This window comes from Coregonus clupeaformis, unplaced genomic scaffold (assembly GCF_020615455.1).
Source record: "Coregonus clupeaformis isolate EN_2021a unplaced genomic scaffold, ASM2061545v1 scaf0506, whole genome shotgun sequence".
NCBI classification, from domain to species: Eukaryota; Metazoa; Chordata; class Actinopteri; order Salmoniformes; family Salmonidae; genus Coregonus; species Coregonus clupeaformis.
In genome coordinates, this window is record NW_025533961.1 from 79862 (window position 1) to 96430 (window position 16569).

The window sequence follows — 16569 nt, forward strand, 5'->3', positions numbered from 1 at the left end:
GACCTGTCAGTCACCTATCTCAATTCCAACCAATCAGGGCGCTTGGACGTACTCCAGGGATCCCCCCGCGCACCTCATGTCAGAGCATGTTCACCTGCCGTCTCGAGAAGATGCAAGTTGTGTAGTGATGGACTCTCAGATTCTGGTTTTCTATCTTGAAGTGTTGTGCGTCCATCGAACATAACCACAATCATATAAACATCTTCACAATCTTACTAGCAGCAATATCCTTGCCTGTGAAGCCCTTTTGTGCAAAGCAATGATGACGGCACGTGTTTCCTTGCAGGTAACCATGGTTAATAGAGGAAGAACAATGATTTCAAGCACCACCCTCATTTTAAAGCTTCCAGTCTGTTATTCTAACTCAATCATCATGACAGAGTGATCTCCAGCCTTGTCCTCGTCAACACTCTCACCTGTGTTAACGAGAGAATCACTGACATGATGTCAGCTGGTCCTTTTGTGGCAGGGCTGAAATGCAGTGGAAATGTTTTTTGGGGATTAAGTTAATTTTCATGGCAAAGAGGGACTTTGCAATTAATTGCAATTCATCTGATCACTCTTCATAACATTCTGGAGTATATGCAAATTGCCATCATAAAAACTGAGGCAGCAGACTTTGTGAAAATTAATATTTGTGTCATTCTCAAAACTTTTGACCACGACTGTACAGCTGAGCAGTCTGGCACACTGAAACATGGCCAGACCAGCAGGCCCATACAGCTCCAACAGCACACAATATGACATAGACAGCATTACATGTTGTTATAGCAATATTGTGATAGTAATAGTAATAAATGAATGAACTAATGATACAGCTGCCAGATGGTTTTACCCACAAAATGTGAAATCGGATTGGTCAGAGTGAGGAGGCTTACTGCACTGTATTTTCCTATGCCTGTGTATCTATTATACTGTATGTATAGATATGTGGTGTTCTCCAAGGTGTGGTTTCAGTTTCTATTCCTCTCGTTGCCAGGGTGATGAGGGCAGTAGAAGAGACCACCTCCAGTAACGTGTTTCCCTTCAAAATCGTCCACTTCAGTAAGAAGCACCGGACCTATTGCTTCTCAGCAGCCAATGAGGATGAGAGAAGGGTGAGGGGCGATGCGTACAGAACCTCTCACATTCCTAGTAACATTACAGCAATACATAGATAATGTTTTAATCACATAATGTAATCCCAATTATTTTTGTCTACTAACAGAAATGGATGCGAAACCTGCGAAAAGAAATCGATCACTATAATGACAGAAGGGATTCACATATTCCAAAGTAAGTCAGCACATCCCTTCACACAAACATATAATCTGTGGTCACTTGCTCTTTCCGATAAATGGTAGACAGTTTGGCTGCATGCTCTGATTAACTTTCTGAGCCTGCAGGTTTTATCTCCTAGGATATCTCTTGCTGTGTGTGTTACAAAAAGTATGAATGGGAGTCAGTGAATGCATGATCATGTCACGCTCGTCATACACAGAGGACCAAGGCGCAGCGTGGAATGCGAACATACTTTTAATTTGAATGATCACACGACCAAAACAACAAACGATACGAAACGTGAAGTCCTTGGTTACAATACAAACCATACGGAACAAGATCCCACAAACACTGTGGAAAAACAGGCTACCTAAATATGGTTCCCAATCAGAGACAACAAGCAACAGCTGATTCACGTTGCCTCTGATTGAGAACCACACCGGCCAACATAGAAACAAACGAACTAGCCAATCACCCTAGCACACAAAACACATAGAAACCACACACCCTGGCTCAACAAAGGCGCGGACTGCGACCGCGCCAAACATAAACCGAACAGGGGAGGGCCGGGTGGGCATTCCTCCTCGGAGGCGGTTCCGGCTCCGGGCTTGACCCCCACCCTCCAACCAACCCCCCAAAGCGCCCCTGGTCCGGTCTGGCCCTGCTTGCCGGAGCTGGACTGAACACTGGTGGAGCGGATTGCTCTAGCTCCGGAGTGGAGCAGCTGACCGGTGCTGGACCAGGCACCGGTGGAACAGGCACGGGCTGTGCCGGACTGACGACGCGCACCACAGGCTCGGTGCGGGGAGCAGGGACGGGCCGGACCGGGCTGACGACGCGCACCATTGGCTTGGTGCGGGGAGCAGGGACGGGCCGAACCGGGCTGACGAAGCACACCACTGTCTTGGTGCAGGGAGCAGGAACAGGCCGGACCGGGCTGACGACGCGCACCATTGGCTTGGTGCGGGGAGCAGGGACGGGCCGAACCGGGCTGACGAGCGCACCACTGGCTTGGTGCGGGGAGCAGGAACAGGCCGGACCGGGCTGACGGGCGCACCACTGGCTTGGTGCGGGGAGCAGGAACAGGCCGGACCGGGCTGACGACGCCGCACCACAGGCTTGGTGCGAGGGGCAGGAACATGCCGGACCGGGCTGGCGACGCGCACCACAGGCTCGGTGCGAGGGGCAGGAACATGCCGGACCGGGCTGGCGACGCGCACCACAGGCTCGGTGCGAGGGACAGGAACAAGCCGGACCGTACTGGGGACACACCCCAGTACCTCTCGCCGTGCCTCTACATTCTCCTTCCCCCTGGTGACCAGTGACTCCCGTAACCTGGCGGCCTCCTTTGCCAACCAGCTGAACCACTCTATCCCGGCCTCCTGCTGCCCCGTCGTCCACGGCGTGAGCCCCCCCCTAAAAAATGTCTGGGCGTCTCTCCTCCCCGTGGGCCAGGCCTCCATGGCTCTCACCAGACTCTTGCTCCTCTGCTCCAAAGTCCAGCCTCTCTCCTCCTCCCGCGACTTGATCCAGTCGAGGTTGAGATCCTTCAGAGTCACCTCTGGCGTTGGCTCCTGGACACGCTGCTTGGTCCAGTTATGGTGGGATCTTCTGTCACGCTCGTCATACACAGAGGACCAAGGCGCAGCGTGGAATGCGAACATACTTTTAATTTGAATGATCACACGACCAAAACAACAAACGATACGAAACGTGAAGTCCTTGGTTACAATACAAACCATACGGAACAAGATCCCACAAACACTGTGGAAAAACAGGCTACCTAAATATGGTTCCCAATCAGAGACAACAAGCAACAGCTGATTCACGTTGCCTCTGATTGAGAACCACACCGGCCAACATAGAAACAAATGAACTAGCCAATCACCCTAGCACACAAAACACATAGAAACCACACACCCTGGCTCAACATAACAGAGTCCCAGAGCCAGGGCGTGACAGATCAGTGAATCAATTCAATGGAAGGTGATTGATGTGGTCCTCTCTCTGTTGATATAGTGACTCTGAATGTGATGCGGACAGTTTCTATGGCCCGATCGAGTGCCCCATGGACATAACCCATGCCCATGATGACCCAGGAGGCAGTAAGTGACAGCACTCACTTCTGAAGCAATATGTCTCAGTTTCATAACATTGTTTCATACAATTAACGAACAATTTGTTTTGCGTTTTCTTGCCTAGATTACATGTTAGAGGATGAAGAAGATGATGATGATGAAGATGACTATGAAAAACCAGATAGCCCACCAACTTCTACAGGTACTCAAAAATAAATATATTTGAGTTTGGTGCTGAAAGGTTCTATAACTGTGATAGACCATTGATGGGACTGGCATGTCATCACTATTCAAGCTAATGATCCCAATTTGGCTCCATTTGAGACCGTAAACCTTATATACACTGCTCAAAAAAATAAAGGGAACACTTAAACAACACATCCTAGATCTGAATGAATGAAATAATCTTATTAAATACTTTTTTCTTTACATAGTTGAATGTGCTGACAACAAAATCACACAAAAATTATCAATGGAAATCAAATTTAGTCACCCTCAAAATTAAAGTGGAAAACCACACTACAGGCTGATCCAACTTTGATGTAATGTCCTTAAAACAAGTCAAAATGAGGCTCAGTAGTGTGTGTGGCCTCCACGTGCCTGTATGACATCCCTACAATGCCTGGGCATGCTCCTGATGAGGTGGTGGATGGTCTCCTGAGGGATCTCCTCCCAGACCTGGACTAAAGCATCCGCCAACTCCTGGACAGTCTGTGGTGCAACGTGGCGTTGGTGGATGGAGCGAGACATGATGTCCCAGATGTGCTCAATTGGATTCAGGTCTGGGGAACGGGCGGGCCAGTCCATAGCATCAATGCCTTCCTCTTGCAGGAACTGCTGACACACTCCAGCCACATGAGGTCTAGCATTGTCTTGCATTAGGAGGAACCCAGGGCCAACCGCACCAGCATATGGTCTCACAAGGGGTCTGAGGATCTCATCTCGGTACCTAATGGCAGTCAGGCTACCTCTGGCGAGCACATGGAGGGCTGTGCGGCCCCCCAAAGAAATGCCACCCCAAACCATTACTGACCCACCGCCAAACCGGTCATGCTGTAGGATGTTGCAGGCAGCAGAACGTTCTCCACGGCGTCTCCAGACTCTGTCACGTCTGTCACATGTGCTCAGTGTGAACCTGCTTTCATCTGTGAAGAGCACAGGGCGCCAGTGGCGAATTTGCCAATCTTGGTGTTCTCTGGCAAATGCCAAACATCCTGCACGGTGTTGGGCTGTAAGCACAACCCCCACCTGTGGACGTCGGGCCCTCATACCACCCTCATGGAGTCTGTTTCTGACCGTTTGAGCAGACACATGCACATTTGTGGCCTGGTGGAGGTCATTTTGCAGGGTTCTGGCAGTGCTCCTCCTGCTCCTCCTTGCAAAAAGGCGGAGGTAGCGGTCCTGCTGCTGGGTTGTTGCCCTCCTACGGCCTCCTCCACGTCTCCTGATGTACTGGCCTGTCTCCTGGTAGCGCCTCCATGCTCTGGACACTACGCTGACAGACACAGCAAACCTTCTTGCCACAGCTCGCATTGATGTGCCATCCTGGATGAGCTGCACTACCTGAGCCACTTGTGTGGGTTGTAGACTCCGTCTCATGCTATCACTAGAGTGAAAGCACCGCCAGCATTCAAAAGTGACCAAAACGTCAGCCAGGAAGCATAGGAACTGAGAAGTGGTCTGTGGTCACCACCTGCAGAACCACTTCTTTATTGCTAATTGCTTATAATTTCCACCTGTTGTCTATTCCATTTGCACAACAGCATTTGACATTTATTGTCAATCAGTGTTGCTTCCTAAGTGGACAGTTTGATTTCACAGAAGTGTGATTGACTTGGAGTTACATTGTGTTGTTTAAGTGTTCCCATTATTTTTTTGAGCAGTGTATATGTATACAGTACCGGTCAAAGGTTTTAGAACACCTACTCATTCAAGGGTTTTTCTTTATTTGTACTATTTTCTACATTGTAGAATAATAGTAAAGACATCAAAACTATGAAATAACACATATTGAATCATGTAGTAACCAAAAAAGTGTTAAACAAATCAACATATATTTTATATTTGAGATTCTTCAAATAGCCACCCTTTGCCTTGATGACAGCTTTGCACACTCGTGGCATTCTCTCAACCAGCTTCACCTGGAATGCTTTTCCAACAGTCTTGAAGAAGTTCCCACAGATGCTGAGCACTTGTTGGCTGCTTTTCCTTCACTCTGCGGTCCGACTCATCCCAAACCTTCTCAATTTGGTTGAGGTCGGGGGATTGTGGAGGCCAGGTCATCTGATGCAGAACTCCATCACTCAACTTCTTGGTCAAATAGCCCTTACACAGCCTGGAGGTGTGTTGGGTCATTGTGCTGTTTAAAAAGAAATTATAGTCCCACTAAGCACAAACCAGATGGGATGGCGTATCGCTGCAGCATGCTGTGGTAGCCATGTTGGTTAAGTGTGCCTTGAATTCTAAATAAATCACAGACAGTGTCACCAGCAAAGCACCCCCACACCATAATACCTTCTCCTCCATGCTTTACGGTGGGAAATACACATGCAGAGATCATCCGTTCATCCACACCGCATCTCACAAAGACACGGCGGTTGGAACCGAAAATCTACAATTTGGACTCCAGACCAAAGGACACATTTCCACCGGTCTAATGTCCATTGCTCGTGTTTCTTGGCCCAAGCAAGTCTCTTCTTATTATTGGTGTCCTTTAGTAGTGGTTTCTTTTCAGCAATTCGACCATGAAGGCCTGATTCACACAGTCTCCTCTGAACAGTTGATGTTGAGATGTGTCTGTTACTTGAACTCTGTGAAGCATTTATTTGGGCTACAATTTTTGAGGCTGGTAACTCTAATGAACTTATCCTCTGCAGCAGAGGTAACTCTGGGTCTTCCATTCCTGTGGCGCTCATCATGAGAGCCAGTTTCATCAGAGCGCTTGATGGTTTTTTCGACTGCACTTGAGGAAACGTTCAAAGTTCTTGAAATCTTCCGTATTGATTGATCTTCATGTCTTCAAGTAATGATGGACTGTCATTTCTCTTTACTTATTTGAGCTGTTCTTGCCATAATATGGACTTGGTCTTTTACCAAATAGGGCTATCTTCTGTATACCACCCCTACCTTGTCACAACACAACTGATTGGCTCAAACGCATTAACCTCTTAAGGATCTGACCATTTTTTTAAATTTTCGCCTAAAATGACATACCCAAATCTAACTGCCTGTAGCTCAGGACCTGAAGCAAGGATATGCATATTCTTGATACCATTTGAAAGGAAACATTTTGAAGTTTGTGGAAATGTGAAATTAATGTAGGAGAATATAACACATTAGAACACATTAGATCTGGTGTTTATTTATTTATTTTTGTTCCATCATCTTTGAAATGGAAAAGAAAGGCCACAATATAATATTGCTGTTTAGGCACAATTTAGATTTTGGCCACTAGATGGAAGCAGTGTGTGTGCAAAGTTTCACATTGATCCAGTGAAGCATTGCAATACTGGACTATTTTGTATCAAGTCTGCCCAAATATGCCGAATTGATCAATTTATACATTTTCAAGTGCATAACTATAGGGAACATACAAAAATGAAATGGTAATACAAAATGTAAGTTTACACACTCCCAGGAATGTCATACCTGATGGATCATTAGCTTATACACTAACTTTCACACATTTAGATGGCCGGGCGAGGTGGGTGTGGAGCCAGAGACAGCAAGTGTTCAAACTGTAGAACCCAGTTCCTACATTTGAATATTAAAATGGATTTTATTAAACAAAACTATGCTACATTTTATCTCTGGGACCCTCAGGATGACAAATCAGAGCAAGATTACTGAATGTAAGTACATTCTTACCTTCAGAGGTGAATGTTTCAAACCAGTTGCCGTGATACGTTTTTTGTTGTTGTGCACTCTCCTCAAACAATAGCATGGTCTTTTTTTACTGTAATAGCTACTGTAAATTGGACAGTGCAGTTAGATTACCAAGAATGTAACCTTTCTGCCCATATAAGACATGTCTATGTCCTGGAAAGTTTGCTGTTACTTACAACAGTCATGCTAATCACATTGAGCGCACGTTAGCTCAACCGTCCCGTATACGGGACACCGATCAAGTAGAGGTTAAGAAGGAAAGAAATTCCACAAATTAACTTTTAAGAAGGCACACCTGTTAATTGAAATGCATTCTAGGTGACTACCTCATGAAGCTGGTTGAGAAAATGCCAAGAGTGTGCAAAGCTGTCATCAAGGCAAAGGGTGGCTATTTGAAGAATCTCAAATATAAAATATATTTTGATTTGTTTAACACTTTTTTGGTTATTTTATAGTTTTGATGTCTTCATTAATAATCTACAATGTAGAAAATAGTACAAATAAAGAAAAACCCTTGAATGAGTAGGTGTTCTAAAACTTTTGACAGGTATACACTACCATTCAAAAGTTTGGGGTCACTTAGAAATGTCCTTGTTTTCGAAAGAAAATCATTTTTTTTGTCCATTCAAATAACATCAAATTGATCAGAAATACAGTGTAGACATTGATAATGTTGTAAATGGCTATTGTTGCTGGAAACGTCTGATTTTTAATGGAATATCTACATAGGCGTACAGAGGCCCATTATCAGCAACCATCAGTCCTGTGTTCCAATGGCACATTGTGTTTGCTAATCCAAGTTTATCATTTGAAAAGGCTAATTGATCATTAAAAAACCATTTTGCAATTATGTTAGCACAGCTGGAAACTGTTGTGCTGATTAAAGAAGCAATAAAACGGGCCTTCTTGAGACTAGTTGAGTATCTGGAGCATCAGCAATTGTGGGTTTGATTACAGGCTCAAAATGGCCAGAAACAAATAACTTTCTTCTGAAACTCGTCAGTCTATTCTTGTTCTGAGAAATTAAGGCTATTCCATGCGAGAAATTGCCAAGAAACTGAAGATCTCGTACAACGCTGTGTACTACTCCCTTCACAGAACAGCGCAAACTGGCTCTAACCAGAATAGAAAGAGGAGTGGGAGGCCCCGGTGCACAACTGAGCAAGAGGACAAATACATTAGAGTGTCTAGTTTGAGAAACAGGTGCCTCACAGGTCCTCAACTGGCAGCTTCATTAAATAGTACCCGCAAAACACCAGTCTCAACGTCAACAGTGAAGAAGCGACTCCGGGATGCTGACCTTCTAGGCAGAGTTGCAAAGAAAAAGCCATATCTCAGGCTGCCCATCTTCATCTTTTCTTTTTATTGGCCAGTCAGAGATACGAGTTTTAATGACTCCAACCTAAGTGTATGTAAACTTCCAACTTGAACTGTAGCTAAATGATACAGTTGAAGTCGGAAGTTTACATACACTTAGGTTGGAGTCATTAAAGCTCGTTATTCAACCACTCCACATATTTCTTGTTAACAAACTATAGTTTTGGCATCTACTTTGTGCATGACACAAGGAATTTTTCCAACAATTGTTTACAGACAGATTATTTCACTCATAATTCACTGTATCACAATTCCAGTGGGTCATAACTTTACATACACTAAGTTGACTGTGCCTTTAAACAACTTGGAAAATTCCAGGAAATGTTGTCATGGCTTTAGAAGCTTCTGATAGGCTAATTAACATAATTTGAGTCAATTGGAGGTGTACCTGTGGATATATTTCAAGGCCTACCTTCAAACTCAGTCCCTCTTTGCTTGACATCATGGGAAAATCAAAAGAAATCAGTGAAGACCTCAGAAAAAAATGGTAGACCTCCCCAAGTCTGGTTCATCCTTGGGAGCAATTTCCAAATGCCTGAAGGTACCACGTTCATCTGTACAAACAATAGTACGCAAGTATAAACACCATGGGACCACGCAGCTGTCATATCGCTCAGGAAGAAGACGCGTTCTGTCTCCTAGAGATGAATGTACTTTCGTGCGAAAAGTGCAAATCAATCCCAGAACAACAGCAAAGGACCTTGTGAAGATGCTGGAGGAAACAGGTACAAAAGTATATATACCCACAGGTAAAACGAGTCCTATATCGACATAACCTGAAAGGTCGCTCAGCAAGGAAGAAGCCACTGCTCCAGAACCGCCATAAAAAAGCCAGACTACGGTTTGCAACTGCACATGGGGACAAAGATCGTACTTTTTGGAGAAATGTCCTCTGATCTGATGAAACAAAAATAGAACTGTTTGTCCATAATGACCATCGTTATGTTTGGAGGAAAAAGGGGGTTGTGCAAGCCAAAGAACACCATCCCAACCGTGAAGCATGGGGGTGGCAGCATTATGCTGTGGGGGTGCTTTGCTGCAGGAGGGACTGGTGCACTTCACAAAATAGATAGCATCCTGAGGAAGGAAAATTATGTGGAAATATTGAAGCAACATCTCAAGACATCAGTCAGGAAGTTAAAGCTTGGTCGCAAATGGGTCTTCCAAATGGACAATGACCCCAAGCATACTTCCAAAGTTGTGGCAAAATGGCTTAAGGACAACAAAGTCAAGGTATTCGAGTGGCCATGACAAAGCCCTGACCTTAATCCTATAGAAAATGTGTGGGCAGAACTGAAAAAGCGTGTGCGAGCAAGGAGGCCTACAAACCTGACTCAGTTACACCAGCTCTGTCAGGAGGAATGGGCCAAAATTCACCCAACTTATTGTGGGAAGCTTGTGGAAGGCTACCCAAAACGTTTGACCCAAGTTAAACAATTTAAAGGCAATGCTACAAAATACTAATTGAGTGTATGTAAATTGCTGACCCACTGGGAATGTGATCTGCCTGTTCCATGATCTCGCCATCACGGTTGACAACTCCGTTGTGTCCTCCTCCCAGAGTGCGAAGAGCCTTGGCGTGACCCTGGACAACACCCTGTCGTTCTCCGCTAACATCAAGGCGGTGACCCGATCCTGTTGGTTCATGCTCTACAACATTCGGAGAGTACGACCCTGCCTTACACAGGAAGCGGCACAGGTCCTAATCCAGGCACTTGTCATCTCCCGTCTGGATTACTGCAACTCGCTGTTGGCTGGGCTCCCTGCCTGTGCCATTAAACCCCTACAACTCATCCAGAATGCCGCAGCCCGTCTGGTGTTCAACCTTCCCAAGTTCTCTCACGTCACCCCCCTCCTCCGCACACTCCACTGGCTTCCAGTTGAAGCTCGCATCTGTTACAAGACCATGGTGCTTGCCTATGGAGCTGTGAGGGGAACGGCACCTCCGTACCTTCAGGCTCTGATCAGTCCCTACACCCAAACGAGGGCATTGCGTTCATCCACCTCTGGCCTGCTGGCTCCCCTTCCTCTGCGGAAGCATAGTTCCCGCTCAGCCCAGTCAAAACTGTTCGCTGCTCTGGCACCCCAATGGTGGAACAAGCTCCCTCACGACGCCAGGACAGCGGAGTCACTCACCACCTTCCGGAGACTTTTGAAACCCCACCTCTTTAAGGAATACCTGGGATAGGATAAAGTAATCCTTCTACCCCTCCCTTACCCCAACCCCCCCAAAAAAAAAAAATCAATAAAAAAAAACACATTGTAAAGTGGTTATCCCACTGGCTATAAGGTGAATGCACCAATTTGTAAGTCGCTCTGGATAAGAGCGTCTGCTAAATGACGTAAATGTAAATGTAAATGTAAATGAAATAAAAGCTGAAATAAATCATTCTCTCTACTATTATTCTGACATTTCACATTCTTTAAATAAAGTGGTGATCCTAACTGACCTAAGACAGGGATTTTTTACTAGGATTAAATGTCAGGAATTGTGAAAAACTGAGTTTAAATGTATTTGGCTAAGTTGTATGTAAACTTCCGACTTCAGCTGTAACTACCACTGAAACAATATTGTCTCTCAACAAAATTGTCAGCAATTTTTGAAATACATGTTTCCTATTGTTTCTAGTACCTATCACTGAATCTCTTATTTTGTTACTATTGAAGGAAGACCAACTGTCTCACCACCATCATATCCACCTCCTCCACTCCCATGCCAGTTTAGACAAGAATCAATGTCAGGATTCTGCAAAGGTCTCCCCGAACCTGCCCCCAACAGGATCCCCATCAGTCCCCTTCCAAAGAAAATGCCCCCGCTCTTACCTCGACCCAAGCTGGGTGAGATCGGCCACAACCACCATGGACACAAGGACATCCCAAACTGGGAGAGCTCAGAGAGGAGTGTGAGGGGCCCTAAGAGCCCTGCCCCTCCTCCCCTTCCCATGGCCAGCCTAAAGAAGCAGATGATGATGGGGAAGATGTCCATCTCCACCATACCTGGGGGGGACCACAGAGCCATGAAGCCCCCTGTTCCAGTGTCCCTCAAGTCTCCCGCCACCCTGCCCATCTGCATCGACCTGGACAGGCAGATGGGGCTGAATCCTAGTCCACGTGGTTGCCATGGCAACACACCCAGTCACATCCCAAGCGTGCCAAACTACTGCCATAGTACTAGGCCAGCACCAGATCTCCCACCACAGGCCTTGCCAGCACTGAACCACACGCCTGGACCGTACAAACCACCAAGACGGTCAGCACAGTAAGTGTCTGCAAAGACTTTACCTTTTGCTCTGAAAACGTTCATTTGATTTCAAGATTGTTATATTGTATTCATGTACAGCACACAAATATACAGCACCGTTTAAGATTAAGGTTAAAACACCCACTTCTTCTCAGAAGATCATCTCCAGATGGACAAATCTTCCAAACCTCAGTGGACGAGGTGCCTACCTCTTTAAGAAACAACAGGGATCCATCCAAGGACATCAACGATGACTCTGATGAAGACTATGAGAGTGTAAGCAGCCATATTCTCCATCAACTATCAATCTTGTGTACACATGCTATGAGAAAAACACCTCTGTTATGTTTTGTGTTTAGTGTCTTTACTCAGTGGTGCGTGCATGCCCTTGTTTCACTACAAATTCCATAATCTCATCGCACAATCATGTTCAGTGTACTACAGATTAGTCTTGGCCTGCTGACGCAAGTCTAACCTCTTTATGTCTGTTGTTGCTGTTTTCTTTTCGCACATGTTTCTGACCTCAGGTTCAATTACCAGATTCTGTGTTTGTGGACATAACAGAAACAAGCAGTGTTGAAAAGTAAGACAATAAATTATTTCTGTATTGAACATTTGTTAAATCCTCCTTGTTTCTTTTTGTTTAATGGTCTTTAGCGCCCACTAATGTTGAATCAGGGAATCTCTTTCTGAAAATTATGTCTCTGTTTTCTCTTGAAAGAAGAGCAGAACACGTCTGAATGCAGTCTTACTGAAATACATTATTAATGTGCTTTAATTGCAGGTTATTTATGGAATGCTCCAGAACACCGCAGGATGGTCTCTACTGCTTCAGGAACTCAGGAACAAAGACATCAAAGGTACAAAATGTGCATGCTGTGAAGCATAAACATCTTGGGATTCACCACACATCATACAATGAATATTGAAAAGAAACTGGTTTAGTAAATAATGTAATTTTGTTCTCATTGAATCAGGTGCTGGTGGTGTGGGATGTGAATCTGTGCAAGGCCAGAAACTACAGGCTCTTTGAGGAGGTCAGAACCACTCTCTTTACTTTCTCTGTCTACCCCATGCCCGTAACTACATACAAGGACACCGAGGTCCGGTAATTTTCTATCATTTGAAAAAAAAATATGATAATAAAAAACTATATTTTGTACACAATAAAGAAAATAAATTACGGGTCAACATCTAAATATTGCCCCAGCGTTGATCAAAGCTCAGGACGTTGACCAAAGCTCGTTATGTTCGCCTGTGTCCCCTGGATTTGCTTCCCGGATACGCCTTTTTTAGCAGCACATTCACCACTCTCTCAAACAGCCTGAGACGTGAAACGAACTACCCCAGGTCGGAGTCCACTCAAGTAGGCCACTAAAGACGCTGCAGAAAGCGTGTTTGCGAGATACAAAAAATTAAAAAAAATTAAACCATCCCGCATTTTAAAAGCATCCCGTGTCTCCTTCCGTGTCTACAGACATCCCCCAAACAAACAAAAAACGACTCTCGGGGAATGAGTGCACACCTGGTAAATAGTCACTCGTAGATGTCAGTCATCAGGTGGCTAACTGCCGGCAGACACTTCGATTGCAGTAACGTTGAAAAGCTCTGGCTAGTATTACTTAGCCAGCTAGAAGGATTAATTAAGGAGCTAACGTTAAACGGAGCCTACAGGAGCAAAACATACGCTAGCCTACAAAGTTATCATAATAACTTTGCTTTACAGAGAGTAGGCTACTGAGACAGACAGTGATGTGGTGAGGCCGAGGCAGGCTGCAATGCTTGCAAAGGAGACAGAGAGGGAGAGGAGCAGAGAGGTTAGTACAGTAGTTCCTAAACTTGGGTTCGGGGCCCATTGTGGGGTCCCCTGAGAAAATCGGTACTAATCTTATGAAACAAGTTAGGAACTTGAAAAAATAATATGAACATCTTCACATGGCCTATCTTCCCTATAGGCCTACATTAAAATGCAAACAATACAGTTCTAAAAATGTAATACGTCGCTGATGCTACGTGTAAGTGTGAATAATTTCTCATATTTCCTCTCTTTCAGGGGAAAACATTATAATAGCTAATAGGCTATGCTATGTGTTTGTAGATTGACTGAGGTGAATGAACCTACAGCAGCCAAGGTGATAATGGCTGGGGTCATTTTTGCTAGCTTTTGCTGTCCTCCAAATAGCATTTTAACGTTTTTTAATTGTATACAAATTAAGCTTCCGGACCTCACTAAAACTCAAACCCTGGTTACGGCCGTGTCTACCATGTCGATTGTCTGACTAAATCAATATTACAATGAAGGATTCCAGTACCATATCTGTCTTGTTTGATGTGAATTTCATTGTGTTTATGGTTTAGGACTCCCAGTTGTTCCTGGAGTCAGAGCTGACATTTGCCACCCTGTCAGCCCTAGTGGAGCACTACCATAGCCACCCTCTACCCAATCACGACTCTCTGTGTCTGCAGCAGCCATATGGTTGCATCATGCCAAGATGACCCCGTCCTGACTCTGCCTGAGGCCATTTCTCATCCGCTCATACGGACACTCTCCATTTGGCCGTCTATTATGGTTCTGCCACAATCATGAACTACAGTCAAAACCTACTGTTCTATTATGTGAGGACTACTGCAGGACTAGTACTGTAAAGGTCTGTCATTATACTGCATAGCAGCAGTTGAACTGCTGTGGTGTTGTTCAGAATACAAGCAAATGTGAAGATTTGCTGGTTGACTGTACATTAATTTCAGAATATTAAGCACTGGTTTGCATTATGCATTGAGGACCAATTATCTGTAAATCACTTATTTATTCCATAAAGTTGATGAAATATATTTTTCAGAAAAGAAAGTTATATTTCTAGATGCTTACATAATGATAGCTGTGAAATATGGTGCACAAAATCAGTGCTATCACACTTAGAATTCAACTGTCCACAAGTTCTATTGCACTGTACAGAATTGTCTATTTGTGATAATATATTATTTCTGATTATATTGAGTTAGTTTTTTTATGTGTAACTGGATAACAGCAGAGGACAGGTGAAGATTCCATTGGGTGGCGCTGTTTAATGCCGTACCATGTAACCATGCCCCTACATAGACCCTACTGTCGACTACAGTTATAAAAAATTATGAAAAGATTGTCAGGGTATGACTCAATTTATGTTGAGTCACAGACAATAATGAACTGAAGTGACATCCACATAATTACAAGTATACTTTTTCAGTAGAAAGTATTTAAGGTGAAATCATAGCTCCTATCACTTTACACCTACCTATATGTACATATTATCTCAATTACCTCGAATAACCTGTACCCCCCGCATATTGACTCGATACCGGTACCCCCTGTATATAGTCTCGTTATTGTTATTTTATTGTTGCTCTTTTATTTTTTACTGAAGTTTATTTAGTCAATCTTTTTCTAAACTCTTATTTTTCTTAAAACTGTATTGTTGGTTAAGGGCTTGTAAGTAAGCATTTCACGGTAAGGTCTACACCTGTTGTATTCGGCGCATGTAACAAATACAATTGGATTTAATTTGATTTATATATTCCTATGTCGTAATCTTGTGTCGTGTGTGTTGTACTCCACGTGCAGCAAAATCACACAGAGATCACTCACTGATAGTGATGTGCAGACACTGGTTCGGATAAAAGCCTACCAAAGGAATGCTTGATACAGCAGCAACACAAGCAGCAGAGAAGCTGGTTCATTAAACATACATAATAAATAAATAATTATAATGGTATCGTGATTAATATTCAATATTTCCACATCTTACTCAGAGAGGATAATTATATAACAATGTCTCTATCAGACCTTGACAGGGAAGGAAGCCAGAAGAATCAACACTCTAGCTAAATCACTTCTTATCTCTGTCTGTTGTATATTCTCTCCTTCTCCTCTCCCCCTCCCTCCTCTACTCTGCCACAGCCACATCACCACTAGCATCACCACATTATCAGCACAGGATATTAGTGCACTGTTCTTAAACTGGTTCATTAAATGGGATTCAGTGAGAACGAACACTAATGCAAATGAGAATTTATGAAGGCAGGATTACGAGAATCCATCGCTGTGAATTAATTAACAGAGAATATTGGGCGCTGTGAATTAATTAACAGAGAATATTGGGCGCCTACAGACAACACTGCAAGAATGATAGCATCCAATATGTCAAAATCCATTAAATTGAACATTTTAAAAGCTAGTTGGCAGTGGAAATTGATGCCATGAAATTATATTTGATGTTAAAACTACAGATCTTTTGGTTATGTCTCGCAATTTAAAAAAATAACTTTTACCCCTTTTTCTCCCAAATTTGTAGTTACAGTCTTGTTCAATCGCTGCAAGTCCCATATGGACTCGGGAGAGGCGAAAGTCGAGAGCCATGCGTCCTCTGAAACAAGACCCTGCCAAGCCGCACTGCTTCCTGACACACTGCTCGCTTAACCCGGAAGCCAGCCGCACCAATCACCGTACTACTGGCGACCGAAGTCAGTTTGCAGGTGCCCGGCCCACCACAAGGAGTCGCTAGAGCGCGATGTGACAAGGACATCCCGTCCGGCCAAACCCTCCCCTAACCTGGATGACGCTGGGCCAATTGTGCACCGCCTCATGGGTCTCCCGGTCACGGCCGGCTGTGACACAGCCTTGGATCGAACCCAGGGCTGTAATGACGCACTGCGATGCAGTGCCTTAAACCGCTGCGCCATTCGGGAGGC

At 44.4% G+C, this 16569-nt stretch overlaps 1 protein-coding gene across 1 annotated transcript in view; it reads left to right on the forward strand.

Moving 5' to 3' along the window:
* The window catches only part of LOC121583244 (SH3 domain-binding protein 2), a 32915-nt gene extending 17933 nt beyond the window's left edge, over nt 1–14982 (forward strand). Inside the window, exons 4-13 of the mRNA XM_041899432.2 lie at nt 980–1097; nt 1208–1275; nt 3280–3365; nt 3463–3540; nt 11268–11859; nt 12000–12117; nt 12369–12424; nt 12626–12701; nt 12819–12878; nt 14200–14982. Of these exons, the coding sequence (XP_041755366.2) occupies nt 980–1097; nt 1208–1275; nt 3280–3365; nt 3463–3540; nt 11268–11859; nt 12000–12117; nt 12369–12424; nt 12626–12701; nt 12819–12878; nt 14200–14337 (1390 nt within the window). The 3' untranslated portion in view covers nt 14338–14982. The remainder of the gene's footprint in view (nt 1–979; nt 1098–1207; nt 1276–3279; nt 3366–3462; nt 3541–11267; nt 11860–11999; nt 12118–12368; nt 12425–12625; nt 12702–12818; nt 12879–14199) is intronic.
* The last annotated feature ends 1587 nt before the right edge of the window (nt 14983–16569 follow it).